Below are 21,777 nucleotides of genomic sequence, written 5' to 3' on the forward strand. Positions count from 1 at the left end.
CCACTCCAAGGGTAAGGCATCAAAATGGAGTGAAATTTGCTAAGAGCAAGGAGTCCCTATGACCTTCAGATTTCCATCATGAGAAAATGATCATGAAGACAGTGATAAATTTCAAGGACTGAATTAGTCCTTACAAGGATCGATTTCCCACCAAGGTTGAAGCAAAGTTTATCCCATAGGTGTTTGATTCAATATTTGTTTGCTTTGCAGATCTGCTACAAGGAAGGGAAGCATGATGATCAAGGCTTAAGATGAAAGAGGATGCAGCTTGTAGGGATACCAAGGGCTCAACACTTCAAAGTAGCAAATGATGAAGGTTCGGCTACAAGATGACAAGCAAGTGAAATGCAATGCGAATGAGGAAGATCAACATTTCAAGGATTGGAAGAGGATTTCAAGACAAGTATTTTCAAAAGCAAAGAGAAGGTTTAGCTTAGACATGAAGAAAGCTTCACCACGATGATGAACAAATGAAGGAAAAGGCAAATCCAAGACATGAGCATTTGGGATTCCACATTATGAAGTAGGAACTACATCAAGGGATCTCAAAGTTAAAGAACATTAACGAAGAAATAGTTCAAGGAGAATTCCCTAACATATGGATGAAATGCGAAGTATCACAAGAAATTCCAAACATCATGAAGAATGTCTAGGGCAAATTGATTAAGGTTACAATGCAAGTTGAGGTGGCTTCCCAGTCACCATTCGTTCAATCAAAGGGTACCAAGTCAACATTCATCCAAACATGGAACAAGTGACATGTGGTGCTACAACAAATATTATTTATCTTACCTATCCTCATCTCTCATTGTCCAATGTAATGGTGGTTGTAACAAACCCTAATTAGGATTTTATCTTGTAATCTTGGCCATTGATCTTGAATCAATTTGAGCCATTCATTGTAATGGAGACCTCTATATAAGGCGTAGTGCTCTCATTTGTAAAGGTTAATAGAAGAATGTTTGAAGAGTAGAAGAATAGTTGCTAAGGCAACTAGGAATTAGAAGTTAGAGTAGAGTAGAATAAGCGAAGAAGAAATTGTTGCTAAGTCTTGTAAATGAATATACTCTTTTCATTGAAGATATGGTGAAATGTGTTGTTCCAATAAGTTGCATGGTTTCTACTTCTCATTTGTTTTAATGTTGGTTAATTGAATGAAATATTTTGTGAATGATTAATGGTGATATTCGCATATCCACACTACTAGCAGTTTGCTGATTGTAAATTTGCCTTGCATAGTCAATTGTAATCCTTATTCAAGCTTAACTTCAATTACTATTCACACATTGATATGCATTGCCTTGATGGTGTCTATGTTGTTGGTGGTAATTTGAACATCATATATTTACCTTAGAAGATTGCACTAGCTTTGTGGAGTTGTTCATTGTTGTCAAAGCAAAGTATAGTAGAGTCTCACCAAGTCATTCACAACATCCTACATTCTAGGGGTAGATTAGTCCTCCTAAACCCTTTCCTTTTGTTCTTTCTTTGTTAGATGAGTAAATTCCCAAGTTCCAGCAACGTTCATGCGTTCAATGTAAGTCCCCTTGTGATTCTAGCAATATCACATCAAACCATTGAGCTTATCCACACGTCAAGACCTAACATTTTAGATTCTTGGAGTCTTCCAATTGATCACATAGTTTAGCATTTGGGAAGATTTTGTTTAAGAGAAGATATCTTGGTATTTTATTTTGTGTTCGAAGTGCCTAAAAAACACATTAACAAATAGTATGGCCACCTCCAAAAAAAACTTTTATTTGAGCCACCAATAATGATATGAAAATGATCCAAATGCAATCACCACACCAACAATGATCGAATCGGCTCCAAAATAGCTTAATAATATACATAGTCTAAAATATTTAAATATCGCAAGGAATTGATGATGCAGGCCCACAAATAGCCTACAAAAATATTGATGTAATTTAACCAAGAGTGAAATATGGAACAAATTGGATGGCGCCAAATGAAATGGCAAAAAGATATATCGCCAATCTAAAGACTCTTGGGATCTCAACAAAGCTGGTGAAGGGTCTCAACTAGAAAGAGATGCAAATCGAATGGCCTTGATACCATGTTGGAAAGATTAAGAATCCATAATAAAGCTAGCGACACTCCACAGGATCGACCAATAAACAAGCCAACCACAATCGAGCATGAGAAAAAATAAACAATGAAGATCAATATGATATGAGATAATAATACATGATCAATTGATACATTACAATGTACAAATGAGCTTGCTTATATAGGCAAGAGATGATGAGGTAGTTACAACTACCCTTGATACAAAATTAAATGCATGATGCATTAGGAAACTAATACTAAATAATGAGCTATGACTCATCTCTATCTAGAATGACACATAGGATAACTAACATGATCCTATGAACATTATTAAATGACAAGTTACATAAAGTAACTTTATGATAACTAACTTATACCAAGTAATTCTATGTAAGCTTAACGTATAAATGATATTTTCTAACACCAGTAGGCCCCGAATTTCCCTTAACTGCCTCATCAAAGTTGGATTTTATCTATCCTCTTGGAGGAGTTTTCTAAATGACATTATCTCTGGACTTCTTATCTTTTTTAATGGGACCTATGATATTAAAGGGTAAGTTCCAATTTTTTTACCACCTAAAGATCATTTTCAGATACCAAAATTTCATAACCATTCACTTGCTTAATTGGTATCCCAAAAAGAAATTTCTCCTTAATAGCTCTACAAATTTTAAGAGAGACTCTTTCATGATTCATAAAGGCTTCTCTAAAAACTCGGTTGTTTCTTTCTTTCTAAACACCCCATGCCACATGGGGGATGATCAAGGACCAAAGAAGAGTGAGCACATGATTGCTTGAAGGAGAAAGCCATTGGGACCAAAGATCACTAAAAGAGTTAGGAAACACCCAATTAATATTCCAAAGAGACAAAATATGATCCCAAACTTCCTTTACAAAGCTACAACCAAGCAACATATGTAGATAGTTTTTGGAATCCATTTCACAAAGGGCACATATGTTAGGCAAAGAAAAACCCCTCTTGCAAAGATTGTTAAGGGTGAGCACTTCTTTTTTAGCAAGGAGCCACAAGAAGATATTCACCTTAGGGAACAATATTGAATTCCATACGGACACCCAAAAAGGAGGTGGCAAGTCATGATCAAAAAGAAAATTGAAAGCAAAAGAAACTAAAAAACTTCCCACTAGCAGTAAAATTCCAAACCACCATCTCGCACATCAGATAGACTAGAATATGCACCAAAGATAGTGCTCTCTAAAGATTAGCAAGCCCCAAATCAACAACAAGAAAATCTTTCCATCTCCCATTCTAAATGTAATCCACCAAGCAACAACCAACATTTATGATGCAAATATCTTTGTAAGGAAACGCCCAAGGCTCATCCTTAAGCGGACCATTACCATACCACCAATCCTCCCAAAATTAATTAAGTCGACCATTCCCAACAATCCACCTAAGACCTTTAAAAATTTAAAATCTAGATTTCAAAATGTTATTCCAAAGGACTAACCCTAAAGGGAGAATCTTAGCATTAAGCGTTTCCTAAAAATTATCAAAATCTCCTAGGTATTTAGTGAACATAATCTTAGTCCACTCATTAATTTCAAAGATAAGTCTCTAGAATTGTTTGGCTAACAAGGCATAGTTAAATTCTCTAATTCTTCTAAAGATGAGTCATCCCGACGTTTTCAATTTACAAACACATTCCCAAGAAACCAGATGTAGACATTTACACTCCTTAGTACCCATCCACAAAAAAAATTCTGAATGGGTTTGTAATTATTCTATTGTAACAACATTAAAATTAAATAAAAATATTAATGAATAGTTGTGGTTCAAAAGTGAGAATAGAAATTTCATGTGAGAGGGGAAGAAGAAGTCTCTTGATAGTTGGTGTACAAACTACATAGACTTTGACTCCCAAAAGGGATACATGGGCAAGGTCATTATGAATGAACCCTCAAGGATTAGGTCTAGGTCTAGGGATGACCGTGACTTTGGGAGCCTACCTCATTCTAGTGTGAGTATCTGAGTGGTAGCGTAGAGTTGTCCCCACATCTATAGTCGGAAAGATTATGAAGTTAGAAATTCTAAATTATATGAAGTTGTTGTAAAAATAAATTAGTAATAATTGAGGGGTAGTTATTACACTTAACTCCTTGAAGGGATTGATTTGTGATCTAATTGTGATATGTCTATAGTTGTGTTCATGTGGTTGAATTAGATGATTAATCTTAGAATCTTTATGAATAATATGATATCAAACTCTACAAGTCATCTAGACATAATCATAATATGCAATTTTGTCTCTCCAAAATTGCTATACTATCTAAAAAGTGTGATTTTGTCTATCTATTACTTGCCTTGAATATCACTTGTTACATTTCTAAATCTCTGTTGGATCAAGGCAATGTTTGTGAACACTTTTAAGTAACTTGCTATGTTAGGGTTTGGAAGTATTCTAACTTCCCCCTTGCACCTTGGTTAAGTCTTGTTACAATTCTTTTAAGTTTTTAACAATAAGCAATAACAAGATAAAAAGATGTTGAAAGTAGAGATGTTCCTAATCTAAGAATACTCTTTGAATACTCGTAATGCTTTAAATGTGAATGCTTGATGGATATTTGTGGGTATGCTTGGGTATGTATTAGAATGCCCTAGGTGTTGTCTCTGAATATCCAAGCCTAAGTTTTCAATTTTAAAATTTCAAGCTCAAGCCAACTAGTGACAACCATATTTTGGACTAGGGTTGGCTTAAGGATTGAAAAAAATAGGCTATAATCAAGGTGGATAAAATTCCATGATCAATTCTATTTAAAAGACAAAACTATGATAGCAATTGTGTCCAAGTTAGGAATAAATTGGTTAAAGGGCAAGATTAAGTCTAAGTCTTGTCGACTTGCACATTGTTACTCTCAAATTAGACACAAGGATGACATATTTATCAATGGGGCTAAAGTGAGTGCAATTCAAGAAGAAAAAATCCTTATATACACTTTTTTCTCTACAATAGGCTTTCAAGCAATAACAAACTCCATAGTCATGTAACAAGATCAATGGGGCATTTTGGTTATGATTTGTGACCAAGCTCAATGGGGCATTCAAATTTCATTTTTGTACCCTACCAAAGAAAAATTCACTAAATCTAAATTAGATCCTTCAAAATTCCCTTTGCAAGGGAAGCAGACTTATTAGGTAGACAGGAACTATTTGTAAGATGGAGCAAATGAGTTGGAGACACCCTTCCATTGAGAGTTAGGCATTGGTCCAATTGTTGATCTTGTTGAGTACTTTCCTTTTAATGGTTTCCTAAATAGCCCCAACGTGTTTGATGTGTAGCTGAAATTCTAGGTGTATGGTAGGGAAAGGTTCTTCCACTTCATTTGCGTACTCTTATAACTTGATACTAATGAAATGAAGGATTGCAATTTTGTGTTGGTTGATAAGCTAGCCTATAGAAGATTAATAAAGCTTGAGAAATAGCTTTAGGTCTTTTGACTAATTTAGAGGAGAATTATATCATCTACAAATTGGAAGCCAGAATAAATTTTCCCTCCCTCAATTGCCAAAAGTTCTAGAAGCTCATTCTCCTTGTTGTTCCTATATGATAAGTAGAAGAAATAGTTTGATCGTTATGATGAATAGGTTAGGGTGGAGTGGGTTTCCTTGGCAAAGATTTTTTAAGGATTTGAAGTAAACACCCATGTCTTTTTATGACCATAGAAAATTGGCAGTAGCAATACCTATTAACCCATTGGCATAGATGGTTGTTGAAGCCGAATGCTCTAAGAGCCCAAATTATAAAGATTCTATTACACCTGTAGAAAGCTTTAGACACATCTAGCTTCCAAATCACCCCCAAATTTTCTTCAATATTTAGGGAGTGAATGATCTGTTTGTCAACGGTGATGTTATTGGTAATTTATCAATGGGAGAAAAGCTAATTGATATTCCAAGGCCATCCTAGATAGTGGCGGCTTTAGTCTTCATGAAATAATTTTTGATATAATTTTTATGTCCCATTGTAGAGGGGAACCTGTCAAAGTTGTTTACACCCAATTGTGCCAGCGATCTTGAAAGATGTTTCCTTTATTGATTTTCTTAATTTTACATTTTAAAATTTCTTGATAACTCTTTTGTGCTTCAAGATATAATGAGATAAAAGGCAAAATGATATTTTCCTAAATAGGCAATCTCTAAATGGTTAATATGTATTGTTCTAGGTTAGAATGAATTTAAACTTGTTGGAATTTTCTCAATGGATTGCATCTTATAGAAAATTCATATCAAATTGTTTATTTTAAAAGTAGATGTGTCCTTGTTGAATTGTGTTGAAAAATGAGTCAAATTTGAACAAAAGATGGGTCACTTACCAAGAGGGCTTGTAGCTCAGTGGAAGAATGCCCCAGCAACAAATGAGAGGTACTAGGTTTAACTCCTAGCTGATCAATGAAAAATTTAACATAGTATCAAAGTTTAGGTTAACAGAACCAAGCCAAGCTAGGAGCTAAGAGCAGTTGCACTGTGGCTCAAGGGTGGGTGTTGGAAAATGAGCCACACCTGAACCAAAGATAGAGTGGTCACCAAGAGGGCCAGTAGCTCAGTGGTAGAACACCCCAGCAGCATATTGGAGATCCCAGGTTCAACTCCTAGCTGGTTCATGAAAAGTTTGACACATTGATCATATGAAACTGTAAAATAGAATTAATATATAATTGCAATTACTCTCGGATACAAATTTTCCTTTATTTGAATTTGTTTGAAAAAAAATTCTAGAGATTCAAGTTTTATTTATCAAGAGCGTTTTCTACAGTTACTTGGGAATCTGGATAAGACATTTTTATCAGCCGTCTTTGTTTGTGATAGATTCATAATTAGCTAAACTGAATTAATTTTCTATTTTTATCTGTTTCTTATTTGTCAGAGGGAAATACATGCAACATTTATTTCACTTTTTACATATTTTTTATATCCGAAAATTTGATATTTGTTTCTTCAAAATTGAATTAGGAGACACCATCAAATGATAGTCGGGCAGATAATATCATGGCTTCTTTGTTGGAAATGGGTTATGATGAAAATGCAATCTCTACAGCAATTGAGATTAACGGTATGCCCTTTTCCAAGGAGATGATAGATAAATTTATATTTTGTACTTGAATACAATGTTGAATATTGTATGCATTTTTTTCTTTTGACTTTAGAATATAGATCCCGTTTTATAAGGCAACTGTGACTCAATATAAAAAAACAAAGATGGCTCACAGATCATAGTTGCAGATAAATTGAAGTTATTCGATTCAAGAACTTGACACTTTAGAACTACAGAAGGGAATAAGGACCCGACTTCATATTGAAAGGCAATTCTAAAACTGAATTGTTTTAATTTTTTTTTTCTAAATTAGCACCACACAAACAATAAAATGTTAGTCTGAAGAATTAGAACTAAAAGCTCTCTCATTTCTTCAAACAAGTAAATGCAATTGAATTGCTTGCTAAAACAATTTTACCATCAAAATTGAAGAAGCAGAAAGTAAGTTGGTGCTTAGGACCTATCAAAATGTATTTACCTGTTAAGATGGGATGTCAGATTTGAATAAAATTCTCCAAGACTTTTTAGATTTTTTTGGCTCTACAAATATCTATTGACTATGTCTAGTATCATTGTAAAGCAGGTAGTTTAATAGAAAACATGTTCCATTCTCTAGTTCATTTAAGTTCGGCACATTATGCTAACAATATCTACCTTAGTAATACATTAAAGATATCTCGAATTGTTTATGTATTTGGTGCTTCCTAAACGAAGCAACTGTCCTATCAAAGAAAACTATACTTACCAATTCTAAATCCCATTATTTCAAAATGCAGTCAGTGAGATCAAAATACATCTAAAGTATCAAATTGTGGCTTCTGCTTGAGGTCTGGAAGCTCATATATGTATATGTCCAGTCGTTACAATCCTCAGAATCTAGATAACAGTATACACTTCTTACATTTAAGGGGTAGCTTCCTTTAGTAGAGAATAGTCAAAAGGGGAGATATTTTGCAGAAAAAAATTATAAACAATTTTAAGAAGATTTCAGTAAATAATTGTATAGTTTACATGAACCATACTCAAGTTATCAGTGATCAACACTTACATTTTTCTGTATAGTTTTTAGAGACTTGATGTGATCCATAAACTCTTGACTGAGAAGTTAAGAATCATCAGAATTTGCTTGCTACTTGCTTATGCAAATAATTTTTTCTTTAGAGAAGATAATATTATGATAACAAACAAATAAATTATGCAACATACTCACACGAATCAGATTTTTATTCTGAAACTTCCAATGTGGAGGAAAATCAACTTTTATGGTAGTGGCCATGGCCTTGCTAGCTCCTTTATTGTCTTGGGAAGATAATTACATTAAGTGGGACTCCATTTCTCTCCACTTCTGTTTATCTCCTTCTACACTTTCAACAACTAAATTCTACAATATTTTTCTACTTCTTCAATTTCCAAAAACATGATTTACAACCAACTTCAATCCGCTATTGTATAGATTTCTCATGATAGCAGAGTTCTGTCAAGTTCTAGAATTTATGCAAACAAAAGAAGTTGAAATGATGACTATACAATTCACTTACTAAATCTGAAGAGTTCAATATCGATAGACTATAACATGGTCTGGTACTGTCTAGACCAAAGAAACGGGACTTGGACTCAGCTCGGACTCGGCAAGGCCAACTCAAACTCGGACTCGGGACTTGGCGTCAGACTCGGCTCCAAACTCGACTGGAATCGGGAAAGTGAAAAACTCAAGAAATTTAGAGATTTTTAAAGATTTAAAACTTGTTTCAGACATCCTTTATTGAATACACCTTAAAGACACAAAAACATCATTAAACTCGGATCATTTGATTACATACACAAGTATACATCAATCACATAAGCATAAACGCAAATTGTAGCTGAAGAAAATAACAAACATAGATATATAAATATTGTCAAATGTATACAATATTACAAAACACATGGAATAAAAAATCCATGTCATCATATGATCATCATCAAATGTTTCATACAAATACCAAAGGTAAATAATAAATACTAAATACAACTACAAGTGTACAAGCCTATGGCTCAGAGGGTCGTGCACCCTCTCGCCCTGGCCCCCTGGGAAGGCATTTAAAGTAGGTCCTGGATGATTCAGCAGCCATAGTCGCTCCCCGTGACACCATGCCATGCTCACCAACATCACGAACAACTGTGTCATGCTCACCAACATTAGGAACAGCTGTGTCACTCTGAGTCTCAGTATTTCCTGTCTCTGCTCCTCCTCTGCCATGGCTACAGCCTCAGCCTCTATATCTACCTGGTCGATCCAATCAATGTCATCATCACTAAATACAGCTGTAGGAGTCCCAGGAGCTGTCTAATTCTCATTGGCCTACTCTGCTTCAAGATCAAACTCATCTAGAATGATAGGAGACATGTCAACTATTGCATTCTTTCTCATTCTCAGGCGAAGGTTGTAGTGAACAAAGACGAGATCATTCATCTTCTCCACAGATAATCTATTGCGCCTCTTGGAGTGTATGTGCTCAAACATACTCCAATTGCGCTCACAACCTGATGCGCTGCATGGTTGGCTCAAGATGCGAATGGCCAACTTATGAATATTTGGGGTCTCTGGGCCAAAAAAGTTCCACCAATGATCAGAGTTTGAAATGAGAAAAATAAATAAAATCAGTCTCACTCATGAACTCATTTAACAAGTTACAATATAGTATTGAATAAAACTAAAATTAAGCCTTACAATTTATTTTTACCTGACATCATAGTTGTCCTACCGTCTTTGGCGACAGGAGGAGAGAAGGTCTCCCCTTGTGCATCTGAGAACAACTATAGCTCTCGAAAAAGGTTTATCTGAGAAGTACCAGCAAGTCCCATCTTCTCCATGATTGCATATAGCCCATTAAGGACCTCCACATCAGCCTTGAAAGAAGGGATAAAACGGAATGCCGGATTCAGATAATAGGCTGCCACATAGATGGGCCTATGAAGCTGATGATGCCATCTCCTATCAATGATCTCCCAAAAGGGACCATACTTGCTCTCATCTCCTCCATAGACGAATCTGATGGCCTCCTTCGCCCTATCCATGCCCTCATATATATAGCCCATTGCGGGCTTATCTCCATCCGCAACTCGCAACAAAACTACCAAGGGCTTAAGAAACTGCAAAATTGAAAATATTGTGTAATTCAGAAAAATGAGCAAATAAGAGAATACATATAATAAGTTATAAAACATGAAGTTAAATTGTAGAATTTATAAAAAAATTACCTTCACTATCTCATCACAAGGGACCCAAAAGCCTTGCTCATCAAAAATGCAGTCTGCCATATCTTTCCCTATAGGGGTGGTAGCATAGGATGAGGAAGACCACTCCTCACCAACAATCATATGTCTCAAGGCAGACTTAGACCTAAGCATGGACTGCAATGTGAGGAAGTTTGTGGCAAATCTTGTGATTCCTGGACGAGCTAACTCCTTCTGCTCTGTGTATTGTCTCATAAGAGCCAACACCCATGAATGATTATATACAAATTTGCAGACATTTCTTGCCCTTTCTACACATCTCTTGACCCATGGGATTTTTCCAATATCCTCCAACATGAGGTCAATGCAATGAGCAGCACATGGAGTCCAAACTATAGATGGGTGCCTCTCCATCAATAGTCTACCTGCAGCAACATAATTTGTTGCATTGTAAATTGTAATTAATGGAGGTACAAACTACAAGATAGTAATTAATTTGCAAACAAAATTAGTTTGTAATCAAAAGTTTACCCGCAGCAACATAATTTGCTGCATTGTCAGTCACCACCTGTACCACGTTCTCCTCACCCACATCTTCAATCACCTCCTCTATCTACTCACATAGGTAGGTGGCATTCTTGCAATGGGCGAAGGCATCAATGGACTTGATGAAAACGGTGCCCCCTGAAATAAAAAAATAAAGCTAGGTCAATGATCATTCAATAAACCATTAGATAAAAAATAAAAAATTAAAGACTATATGAAACTAAAATTAATCAATCACCTGCAGAAGAAACAAAAAAATTAAGGAGAGTTCTATTTCTCCTATCCGTCCAACCATCAGTCATGATGGTGCAACCTTTAGTGCTCCATATCTGGCGTTGTTCATCTAAATCCTTCTTCACATCATCCACCATTTGAGACAAAATGGGTCCCCTCAAATCACTCTCACTAGGGGCTTGGAACCCCACCCCGCATATGGTAATGGCATCAACCATTTGTTGCCAATAAGGAGACCTTCCACAAAGAAACTCAATGAGATAAATTAAGTATAAAAATTCAATGAGATAAGTTAAGTATAAAAATTAAAACAATCAAAGTTATCAAACATAAAAGTTAGTAAAACATTCACCTGGCTACAAAGAATGGAATACAGATGTAGCTCCAAAACCTGCCAACTGCCATTTTAGAAGCATCATGGACCTCCTTGTTCCAACCCATGCCCTCAAGCGACGGTTGGGACCCAGGAGTAGTGCAAGGCACAAAGAAAGAATCCAACCTAGATTTACGAATCCTAGGTCCAATGGTAGCACTCCCACTACAACTACTAGTGCTAGGAGCATGAGAAGTGGCGGTAGCACTCCCACTTATAGAAGCAGAAGCAGAAACGGAAGCACCAGTAGTAGCAAACTGAGTGGGACGATATGGAGGTAAGGAAGAAGGGCCTCCAACACAACCTAACTGTGTCCCTCTTCCTAAAACTGTCTCTCTCCCAATGGCCGCTCGATCCTCCTTTTGTTTCTTTTTCCTTTCAATCTCCTCAACCATTACATAACATTCACGTACGGCCTCAGGGACTGCTTTTAGGCATGGTTCGGCATCATGTCCACGCACACCAGCAATATGGTATTTCAGCCTATATATACCTCCATGGAATATTGTTTTGCAAAACATACATTTTGTTTGCCCCTTTCTTTGCCCTGGAAAATCCTCATGATATTTCCAAGCAGGATCCTTTCTAATGGGGGGTCTAGAAGCTGAAGTAGACATTTTAGGATAGTTTTGTGAAACTTGAAGTTGAGGCAAATAATAAAGTGAAGTTTGCTGCAATAAAACATTACAAATACAAAATAAAATTAATACATATTACATACATTCAAAAAAGCTAAAGTAGGGTTTGTCAAACCTTACTTTTAAAAAAAGAAATTTACAAACCCTACATAGTACAACACTACAACTACATACTACATGCTACATACAAACATACAAAAGATTTTAAAAGAAAATGTAAAACTTTCAAAAAAAATGAATAGAAAATGCAATTTTTACATACAAGAAACAAACTAATCTTCAAAAAAACAATCGTACCTCTTACAACAAGCTTGAAACGAGCTGCAAAGTCTTCCTATCCAACTCTTGATGCACCAAATCAAAACACAATGCAGCTCCAATGTGACAAATTGAAGAAAACTTGAGCTTCCTCCTTGCTGATTTTTCTTCTATGCACCCTTGTTTTTCTTCCCAACTCACTTTACTCCTCCTTTTTTTGCAAGTGAATGAAATGAAAGTCACTTTTAGGGATAGAAGATAATTATAAAAAAAAAACAGACTTAAAAAACATTGCAAAATAATTTTTTTTTGTGTTTTTTGTTTGGCTTGACACCGGCCAAGTCTGGGGCTCGGGACTCGCCGAGTTTGGCAAGTTTGGGCCAAACTCGCCAACTCGGCGAGTTTACTCGGCGAGTCTAGCGAGTTTACTCGCCAAACTCGGACGAGTCCGAGTCCGAGCCCCTGGGACTCGCCGGGCCTGACTCGTACTCGGACTCGCCGAGTCTGGGCGAGTCCGATTTCTATGGTCTAGACTCTATAACCTTGTTACAGTCTTGTCCAAACTCAGTTTGCTCTATTTTTCTATTCTACTCCTATTCCTAAGTCTGAATTCACTTTACTGTTCAAGATATTTTGCCTAAATAGAATTTGCAGATCCATTTTGGATCACACCTCCCTTTTTATGAAGCTTCTGGTGCCACAAAATCTTAATGAGAAAATAGATCAGAATAGAGCTCTCCCACATTTTCTTTGGAATACCACTTTGCTTGATTGATTTTATAATCCTTGAGTCAAATTTTCCACGTTTCTTGGATTTTATTTTTGGTTTCCCTTGTCCACTTTCCTAGGTCCACATCCTCTTTGAGTATGGCTCTCTCTTCCACACCCAAATCTTCTAAGGAGGGTACTATATGTTCTTCTTCATCATCTAGCATGGAGGGCTCATAAAGCTCCAAGTAGTAGTACTAACAATTAGCACTTGAGTGCATCTTCATGAATGGAGGAAGATCGGGTTTGAAAGTATTTTCACCTATGACATCCGAAATCGTAAAAGGTCCAACCTCAAAGGATTTATTTTCTGTTCTTGTCCTTGTAGCCTTTCCTTTCCCAAGGAAAGCCAAACTCTCCCCTACCTTAAGTTTGCTCTCCTTATGTTGATCATGCCTTTCTTTGTTCAATTGTTGTATTGTTTTCAACTATTCCTTAACTTCGAGTTGAATTTGTACAAATTTTGTAGTTCTCATTTTTGTAAATCAAAATTGAGGGCAACCCCCATGAATTTTTGTTAAAATTCGTCCTTTGAGTCTTTTGGCATGCTTCCCAAGGTTGAAATTTATTTCAAATATTGCCTATTTTTGGTATGTGCCTCTTTTCAATCTTCTTTGGTTAATTTTCGAATGTTTTTAAGTTTTCTTTTTTCATCATTAGTGCAATTTCGGGTTTCATAGGCCTTAATGCAAGTTGTAGGAACTTTTTGAACTTATTACAAGTAACTTTCCAATTACTTGTTACAAGTCTCTCCAAACCCGATTTCAGGTTTATGTCTTTCTTTTTGTCTTAGTTGGGTCTTAAGCGGCTATTTGCATATTGGAGGTTTTCCATGCCACTTTACAAGTGCAAATATGACTTGTAATTGGGTCTGAAAGACCCGACTACAAGCCACTGGGTTGTTCTTTTTAAAATAATATTGTTTTTATCTTGTAGTCGGGTTTTTGATACCTGATTACAAGTCTTTATTTTAAGTCTTTTAATGCTTGTAGTCGGATCTTATAGACCCGACTACAAGCCTTTTTCTTAAAATCCTTTTGTTATCGGGTTTTTAGAGCTCTCTTCCAAGTTCCAATTGATTCATCTTTTCAGAGTCCGCTTTAGATGATCTTCCTTTGCTATTTTTGAGGAGTTCAATCAATATGGAGGAGATTGCGTTGAAAGATGATTCTTTCTTGTTCTGCCTATAAGTTTGAAGTTCATCCTTTCAAAGTTTGTCAAGGATTTTCTTTTTCGTTGTCTTTCAAGATGTGTTCTTTGGTGTTTGGGCGACTTATAATCTTTCAGGTATGATCCTTGTTGTTTGTAGGGTTTTCATGTTTTTGTTGATACTCTACTTTTGGTAAGGGTTTTTCTTTGTATTCGAAGTGTTAGATGTTTGAAGTCAAATGTCTAAACCCGACTCGAAGCAGCGGCTTTTCCCATCACATCTTGATAACGTTTTAAGTGTTCAAGTGTTGCTTTCGCTGTGAGTCTTCATCTCTACATCCAAGCATGTGTTCTTGCATCTTTCACCAATCCTTTATTGAAGTCGTGCTCATATGCATTCATGGCGTGTCGTGTATTCTTTCTGATCAAATGCAAGGTGTTCCAAAATCGGGTTTAACACGTCATTACAAGTTGATGAAATGCAAGTGAAACATATCTACTTGCAGTCAGATCTTATAGACCCGACTACAAGCAGATTATGTGAGAATATTCAGAGATTTATCCTCAAAAGCAATCTGTTGTAATCATATGATTTGCATGTGCTAAGATGGTTTGTAGTTGGGGTTTCTAGACCCGACTGTAAGAAACTTGTTGCCTTTCAAAATTGGGTCTGTAGCGTGTTGTTGCAAGTTTTATAACTTCAAGTAAAACACATTATTTCCCCTTTATGCATACTTGCAATCGGGTTATTCAAACCCGACTGCAAGCGCCAAAATAGTCATTTCCCCTTAAGTTTGGTGTGCTCACTTTTCCACTTGCAGTCATATTCCTTCATGACACGTTACCTTCCAAAATACAAGTGATATATTGTCTTTGCAATCAGGTTTACAATATGTTTTTGCAAGTCTGTCCTACACATATGAATGTGTCATTCACTTGTAATTGGGGGCCTCAAACCGATTACAAGTGAACTCTTGACATTTTGCATTAAAGTAGCTCCCAAGGAAAAATCGGGTTTTGTTGTTGCAGCTACAAGTACAAAGATTGCAAGCTGTATTTTCAAGCAAAGGTTGCCACATTTGAAGATGCATCTTTCATACTTGTCAAATGCATATCTTTCCCTTTTTGAATCCATGATGCAAAGATGAACAATCAAGTTTCATACGTTTGAAAACTCACAATTACTTGCAGTCGGGTATTGAAGACCCGACTACAAGTAAAACACACTGTTTTACCCCTCATACATACTTGCAATCGGGTCCCCAAGACCCGACTGCAAGTACCTAAAATAGTCTTTCCCTTGGCTGGGCAAACTCATACTTTTTGCAGTCATTTTCCTCCATTTCAAAATGCTTTCCACAAAGTCATGTCGCGCATTTCCCATTTGAATCGGGTCTCAAGCTTCCATTTACATGTATGCATCATCACTTGCCTCCACAGTTCACTTTTCCACTTGCAGTCGGGTCTTGGAGACCCGATTACAAGTGCGAACTGTGTAAGTTATTCCACTTGCAGTCACCCTCACGAGATCCGATTTTGCTGATACACTGGGTGTAATGCTGTTAACTGCTGCTGTCTCAGTAGTTTTCAGATTTATAAAGGACTCAACAAATATACATTTGACATGAAAGAAAAACTACAAATGATTCTGTTAATTATAGTCTCAGTCGTAACACTCAGAAAAAATAAATCTATCTCCTTATTTTTTATCAGCACACAGAAACTAAGTCTGTCATGTGCAATTTAATTAAGATTAAATTTAGTTAGTATTAACTAACAAAATTGCTATGCTATGTTAATGCATCGTTGAGTTTACTTAAGGAAATGATCGCCGGTGTAGAAGGATCGTGGCTCCACACAAGGGTCATGACCCTATGTGGAACCACGTGGTTCCACATAGGATCGCGACCCCCTGTGGAGCCATGATCCAATGGAAGCAAACGACATATATACGCTACCCTCTCCGTTGAATAAGATAATTTCGATAGGAGAAAACAATACAGTGATCGGTAGTAAAACATAATCATTTGTTTTCAACTGCAGAGGCAAATCGATAAGACTAGTAAAATCGGTTTTACATTCCTTATATTCTACGCTAAAACCTTTAAACTAGTTGTCTTAAAATTCTGATTGTTCAGAAAATAATAACAGTCTATTTATATTTACATGGTATCAGAGCCTAACTACCTAAGATCCGAATAGACTAAAAGCGAAGTTTACATATCAAATTGTAATGACCCTTACTATAAAGGCCACTAATAAACCCCAAATCTGAACTGAGACAATTTGTCAAACACTTGGCATGCACTGAATTGTTTTGTTTGTGATGTAGTGTTTCAATACGATAGTTGTTTTGAGCATCAAGTACAATTGAGATAACAATACCAATATTGAAATGTAACACAATACACAATAATGAAACTCTAAATATTCATGCAAGGACTTCAATGCTAATATATCATGAATTTCCCAAATTCTGATTGCATTGTTCAGTAGACTAATTTTCTAAAAATGTATGACTGTTACAAACTCTTACACATGAGCACTGAATTTATGACAAGAGAATGTATAAACTATCACACATGAACAATGACCTTGCAATGCACCTTCTCTACTATATCAATCCAACTACAAGATAGCAATGTCTGATTACAATGGACTGTTTTTTGAATACATATATGACTGTTACAACTGTGCACTTCTATCATAAAAATTGACAACAAAACCATGCAATGGAACCTAGAAATCGCTCCTTGAATTCCGATTATGAAATGCTGATGAAAAGAGGACTGGACTGTCCCAAGAATGCCCTGCTGTCACTACCGTACTATCCCTGCTGCAGGCCGTACCTGGGTCGTACTGTGCGGCTGCAGTACCAAATTTTAAGCTGGGATGAATTCAAAACCCTTATTCACCAAATACAAGCCCTCAAATCAACCTTCAATTGAAATCCAACATGAAATGGCTAAGTACCATCTCCAATAACGCAACCCTTCAGAAGATATTTCACTTCCTCAATTATGCTAATCTAAGGGAGTTATCGTTCCCAAAGATCAATGATATTTGCAGACCTTCAAGCTCCACAAATGCTCAAGTAGATGCACTAGAGAAAATAGACTTCGATGCCAAATGAGAGACCCATGGGGTCTATTTATACACTTTTTAGAATCTTCCTCTAGAAGTATAGAATCTTCTAGAAGCCTCTTAGTCTTTCTAGAAGTATCCATGACTTTCTAGAAGTATCCATAATAGAATCTTCTAGAAGCCTCTTAGCTTTCTAGAAGTATCCATAATAGTCTTTTAAAACCTCATTGTACTTTTTAGATAAAAAGTAACTTCATAAAATAAAAAGTGCACCTTAATAACATTTTGGCCCCAAATAAAAAGTAATAATAAAATATAATAAATATAATGTCTCCAAGAGCATAATGAGCCATCCAATCACCAAATAAACGCCAAAATGACTCTCTCATCACAACCATCTGCCTACGAGAGTCTGGAATAGGCAAATCCACGTAAAGTGTCATGTCATACTAAAGAGGGGACATGACACAAATCGAAGATTTCTAAAATGGCAAACACAATCAAATTCGAGGACAGACTCGAAGGAGCAGCAAATTTTGTGGCTTGGAAAGTCAGAATTATGATAGTATTAAAAGAGAACAAAGTAATCAAATTCATAAAAGAAGACAAGCCCGAACCTGTAGACGAACCTGAGAAAACCGTGTGGAATGAAGGAAATGATAAAGCTGTAAAAATCGTGATAGATGCAGTAAGGGATCACATAATACCACTTATATTAAAATATGACAATGCTTATGAAATGTTCAAAACCCTTGAAAGGATGTATGAGATAAACAATCCGAGCAAAACCCTAGCTCTAAAAAGACAGTTGAACCACATAAGTATAAATAAAGGTGAAACAATAAACTCATACTTCATGAGGATAGGTTCACTAAGAGATCAACTGCAAAAACTTGACTATCATGTCGAGAAGCAAGAACTATCAATGATTACTCTAGATGGATTACCTGAATCCTGAGAATCATTCAAACAAGGCATAAATGCAAGGGATAAATTTATAGAATTTGATCGACTAAGGGATGACTGCCTCCTTGAAGAGTCAAGGGAAATGAAAGGGGGAAATCACAAAACTAAAGATGAGGACCTCCACATTTTGAATACCGACTCCCGTAAGAAAGGCAAGAAGAGAAACTTCAAGAAGAGAAAATCTCATCAATGGAAAAGCCTTCATAAGAAAGACATGTAAAAAATCCAATGTCATAGATGTGATCAGTACGGACACGTCATTCAATTGTCCTGATAAAGTAAAACAGCAAGCATCATTCGCCAAAGTAGAGAGGAACACAGAACTTGAATCTGAGAAGTTTGTATTATATTCAGCACTATCAAGTCAAGCTTCAAACAAGTCTAACACTTGGGTGATAGACAGTGAATCGTCAAGACATGTCACCGAATTCAGAGAATTACTAGACTCAATAGAAGAGGGATCAAATGAAGAGGTAACAATAGGGGATGACTCTGCACATCCTGTAAAAGGTGTCGGAACATGTGCAATCAGACTGAAGTTTGGAATCTCGATCCAACTCACTGGGGTACTATTTGTACCAGGCATCAAAAGGAACTTAGTCTCTATCTCTGCACTTGAGGATGACGGATATAGAGTCTCATTCATAGAAGGAAAGGTAATGGCATGGCCAAAAACATCCACCTTCAAAAGAGCCAAATCAAACCTTACTTCATGAAGTCATAGATCAAGCGGAAATTTGGCATAGAAGACTAGGGCACTTACATTTTCGTGCTCTACCATCTATGGAGAATTTAATCACAGGACTACCTAGACTAAAGCCAATTCATTTAGATGTTTGTAAAGGATGTGCACTAGGGAAAAACACTAAAAGCTCTTTTCCCTGCAGTTCTATAAAAACTAAAGGAGTACTAGAACTAGTTCACTCTGACTTATGTGGGCCTATGTCTAAACCATCACTAGGAAACGCATTATACTATGTAATCTTTGTAGACGATTTTTCTAGGAAAACTTGGATTTATTTCCTTAAAAGTAAAGAATCTGAAGATATTCTTAGGAAATTTAAAGAGTTCAAATCTATTACAGAAAATCACTCTGGTAGGAAAATCAAAACTCTTAGGACTGACAATGGTAGGGAATACACATCAGAAGTATTTAAAGAGTTTTGCAAAGATGCTGGGATTAAGAGGGAGTTCACTATACCCTACAATCCTCAACAAAACGGGGTTGCTAAAAGAAAAAATAGAACAATAGTAGAAGCGGCAAGGGCTATGTTGTTAGATCAAAACCTAGAAACTGCACTTTGGGGAGAAGCCACTAATACCGCTGTATACATTCAAAACAGATGTCCTCACTCTCATATTGGTGACAAAACTCCTGAAGAAGTCTTTACTGGAATTAAACCTAATATTAGCCATCTCAAAATATTTGGATGTCCTGTTTATATTCATGTACCTAAGGAGAAAAGAACTAAATTAGAACCTACTGGACAAAAAGGGATTTTTGTAGGATATGGTGAAACATCTAAAGCCTACCGAATATTCATCCCTGGTCAAAGACAAATAGAATTAAGCAGAGATGTCATATTTGAGGAAGATATAGCTATTAACAGAACAAGGAGTTCCATCACACCTGAAATCCCAACTAATTCCATTAATTTGGAAGAAGATTCTCTTTCTGAAACTCAGAGGGAGCATCCTGAGGATATCACCTTGGAACTTGAGAACACTACAACAGAGAATCCCAGGAAGAGACCACTATGGGCCACTAAAACAGTACAGGAAGCAGAATCCTTTGCAGCACCTAGAGGAACAGTTAGAGAAAGCAAAAGACCTTCAAAGTTTGCTAGCTATGTTACTCTAATGATAGACCTGATAAATGCTGAACCTTCAAGTGCCGGAGAGGCTCTTAAACAACAAGTATGGAAGGATGCGATGATAGAAGAATATCAATCTATCTTAAAGAATGATGTGTGGAAAATTGTGCCTAGACCTAAAGGAAAATCAGTTGTATCTTCTAAATGGCTCTTTAAAATTAAGCATGTTGCTGATGGCAGTATAGAAAAACATAAGGCAAGATTTGTTGCTCGAGGCTTCTCACAGAAGGAACGAATTGACTATGAAGAAACATTTGCACCTGTTGCACGATACACTTATGTCAGAACAATCTTGGCTATAGCAGCATCTAAAGGATGGAAAGTTCATCAAATGGATGTAAAAACTGCATTTTTGAATGGAACAATTGAAGAAGTATATCTAGAGCAACCTGAGGGATTTGAGGTAAATAATGCTAAAACACATGTATGCAAGTTAGAGAAAGCACTGTATGGATTAAAACAAGCTCCCAAAGCATGGTATGAAAGAATTGACAGTTACTTATTAGAGATAGGTTTCTCTAAAAACATTGCTGATCCAAATCTGTATTTCAAAATAATCAAAGGTGAAATGTTGATACTCATATTATATGTAGATGACTTATTAATTACAGGCGGAGATCATCTCATTGCAAAATGCAAACAGGAACTAGCTTCAGAGTTTGAGATGAAGGATTTAGGTCTACTCCATTATTTCCTTGGATTAGAAGTATGGCAAAAACCAGATGGTATTTATCTAAATCAAGGTAAATACACCATTGACATTCTGAAGAGATTTGGAATGATGAATTGTAAGCCAATGTCATCTCCTATGGAAACAAACCTACATAAACTAAAAGAAGCTATAGCAAATTCCAAATTTGCAGATCCAACATTATACAGACAGATTATTGGATCATTAATGTACCTAGTCAATACCAGACCTGATATATGTTATGCAGTAAATGCACTCAACCAACACATGGTTGAACCCAAAGAAATACATTTGGTTGCAATAAAGCATATATTGAGATATCTACAAGGTACCTTGGACTATGGACTGCATTATGAACACACTGCATTGAACCTACATGGATACTCTGATTCAAACTGGGCTGGAAGCGTGATAGACAGGAAGAGCACTTCAGGATGTTGTTTCAGCTTAGGGTCAGCTATGGTATCTTGGATCTGCAGAAAACAATCTTCTGTAGCTCAGAGCTCCACAGAGGCTGAATATATAGCTACATCCATGGCAGCTAAGGAAGCCGTATGGTTGAGGAAATTGATAGTAGGACTGTTTGGTGAAAGTCTGAAGCCTACTATCATTCATTGTGACAATCAGAGCTGCATTAAACTTTCAGTGAATCCAATTTTTCATGATAGATCCAAGCACATTGAGATCCCATATCACTATGTAAGAGACATGACAGAGAGAAAGGTAATAAGACTGGAATATGTCAATACAGAAGATCAGACAACTGACATTCTCACCAAACCCCTAGCAAGAGTGAAAATTGATCACTTCAGGAGGTATCTTGGTATGGTTAAAATGTAATTGATGTCTAAAATTTATG

At 36.3% G+C, this 21,777-nt stretch overlaps 2 protein-coding genes across 2 annotated transcripts in view; one reads left to right on the forward strand and one right to left on the reverse strand.

Moving 5' to 3' along the window:
* Window positions 1–21,777, forward strand: part of LOC131050804 (DNA (cytosine-5)-methyltransferase DRM2) — a 194,268-nt gene that overhangs the window by 47,958 nt on the left and 124,533 nt on the right. The window contains exon 6 of the mRNA XM_057985081.2: window positions 7,040–7,139. Within this exon, the coding sequence (XP_057841064.1) occupies window positions 7,040–7,139 (100 nt within the window). The remainder of the gene's footprint in view (window positions 1–7,039; window positions 7,140–21,777) is intronic.
* LOC131872823 (uncharacterized) lies at window positions 9,851–10,458 on the reverse strand. The gene is made up of 2 exons (XM_059216155.1): window positions 10,362–10,458; window positions 9,851–10,253 (listed from the first exon to the last, which is right to left on the reverse strand). Exons 1-2 carry the CDS (start codon window positions 10,419–10,421, stop codon window positions 9,918–9,920), a joined length of 396 nt encoding a protein of 131 aa, XP_059072138.1. The 5' UTR covers window positions 10,422–10,458; the 3' UTR covers window positions 9,851–9,917.

The sequence above is a fragment of the Cryptomeria japonica genome, chromosome 2 (assembly GCF_030272615.1).
Source record: "Cryptomeria japonica chromosome 2, Sugi_1.0, whole genome shotgun sequence".
Classification (NCBI taxonomy): Eukaryota; Viridiplantae; Streptophyta; class Pinopsida; order Cupressales; family Cupressaceae; genus Cryptomeria; species Cryptomeria japonica.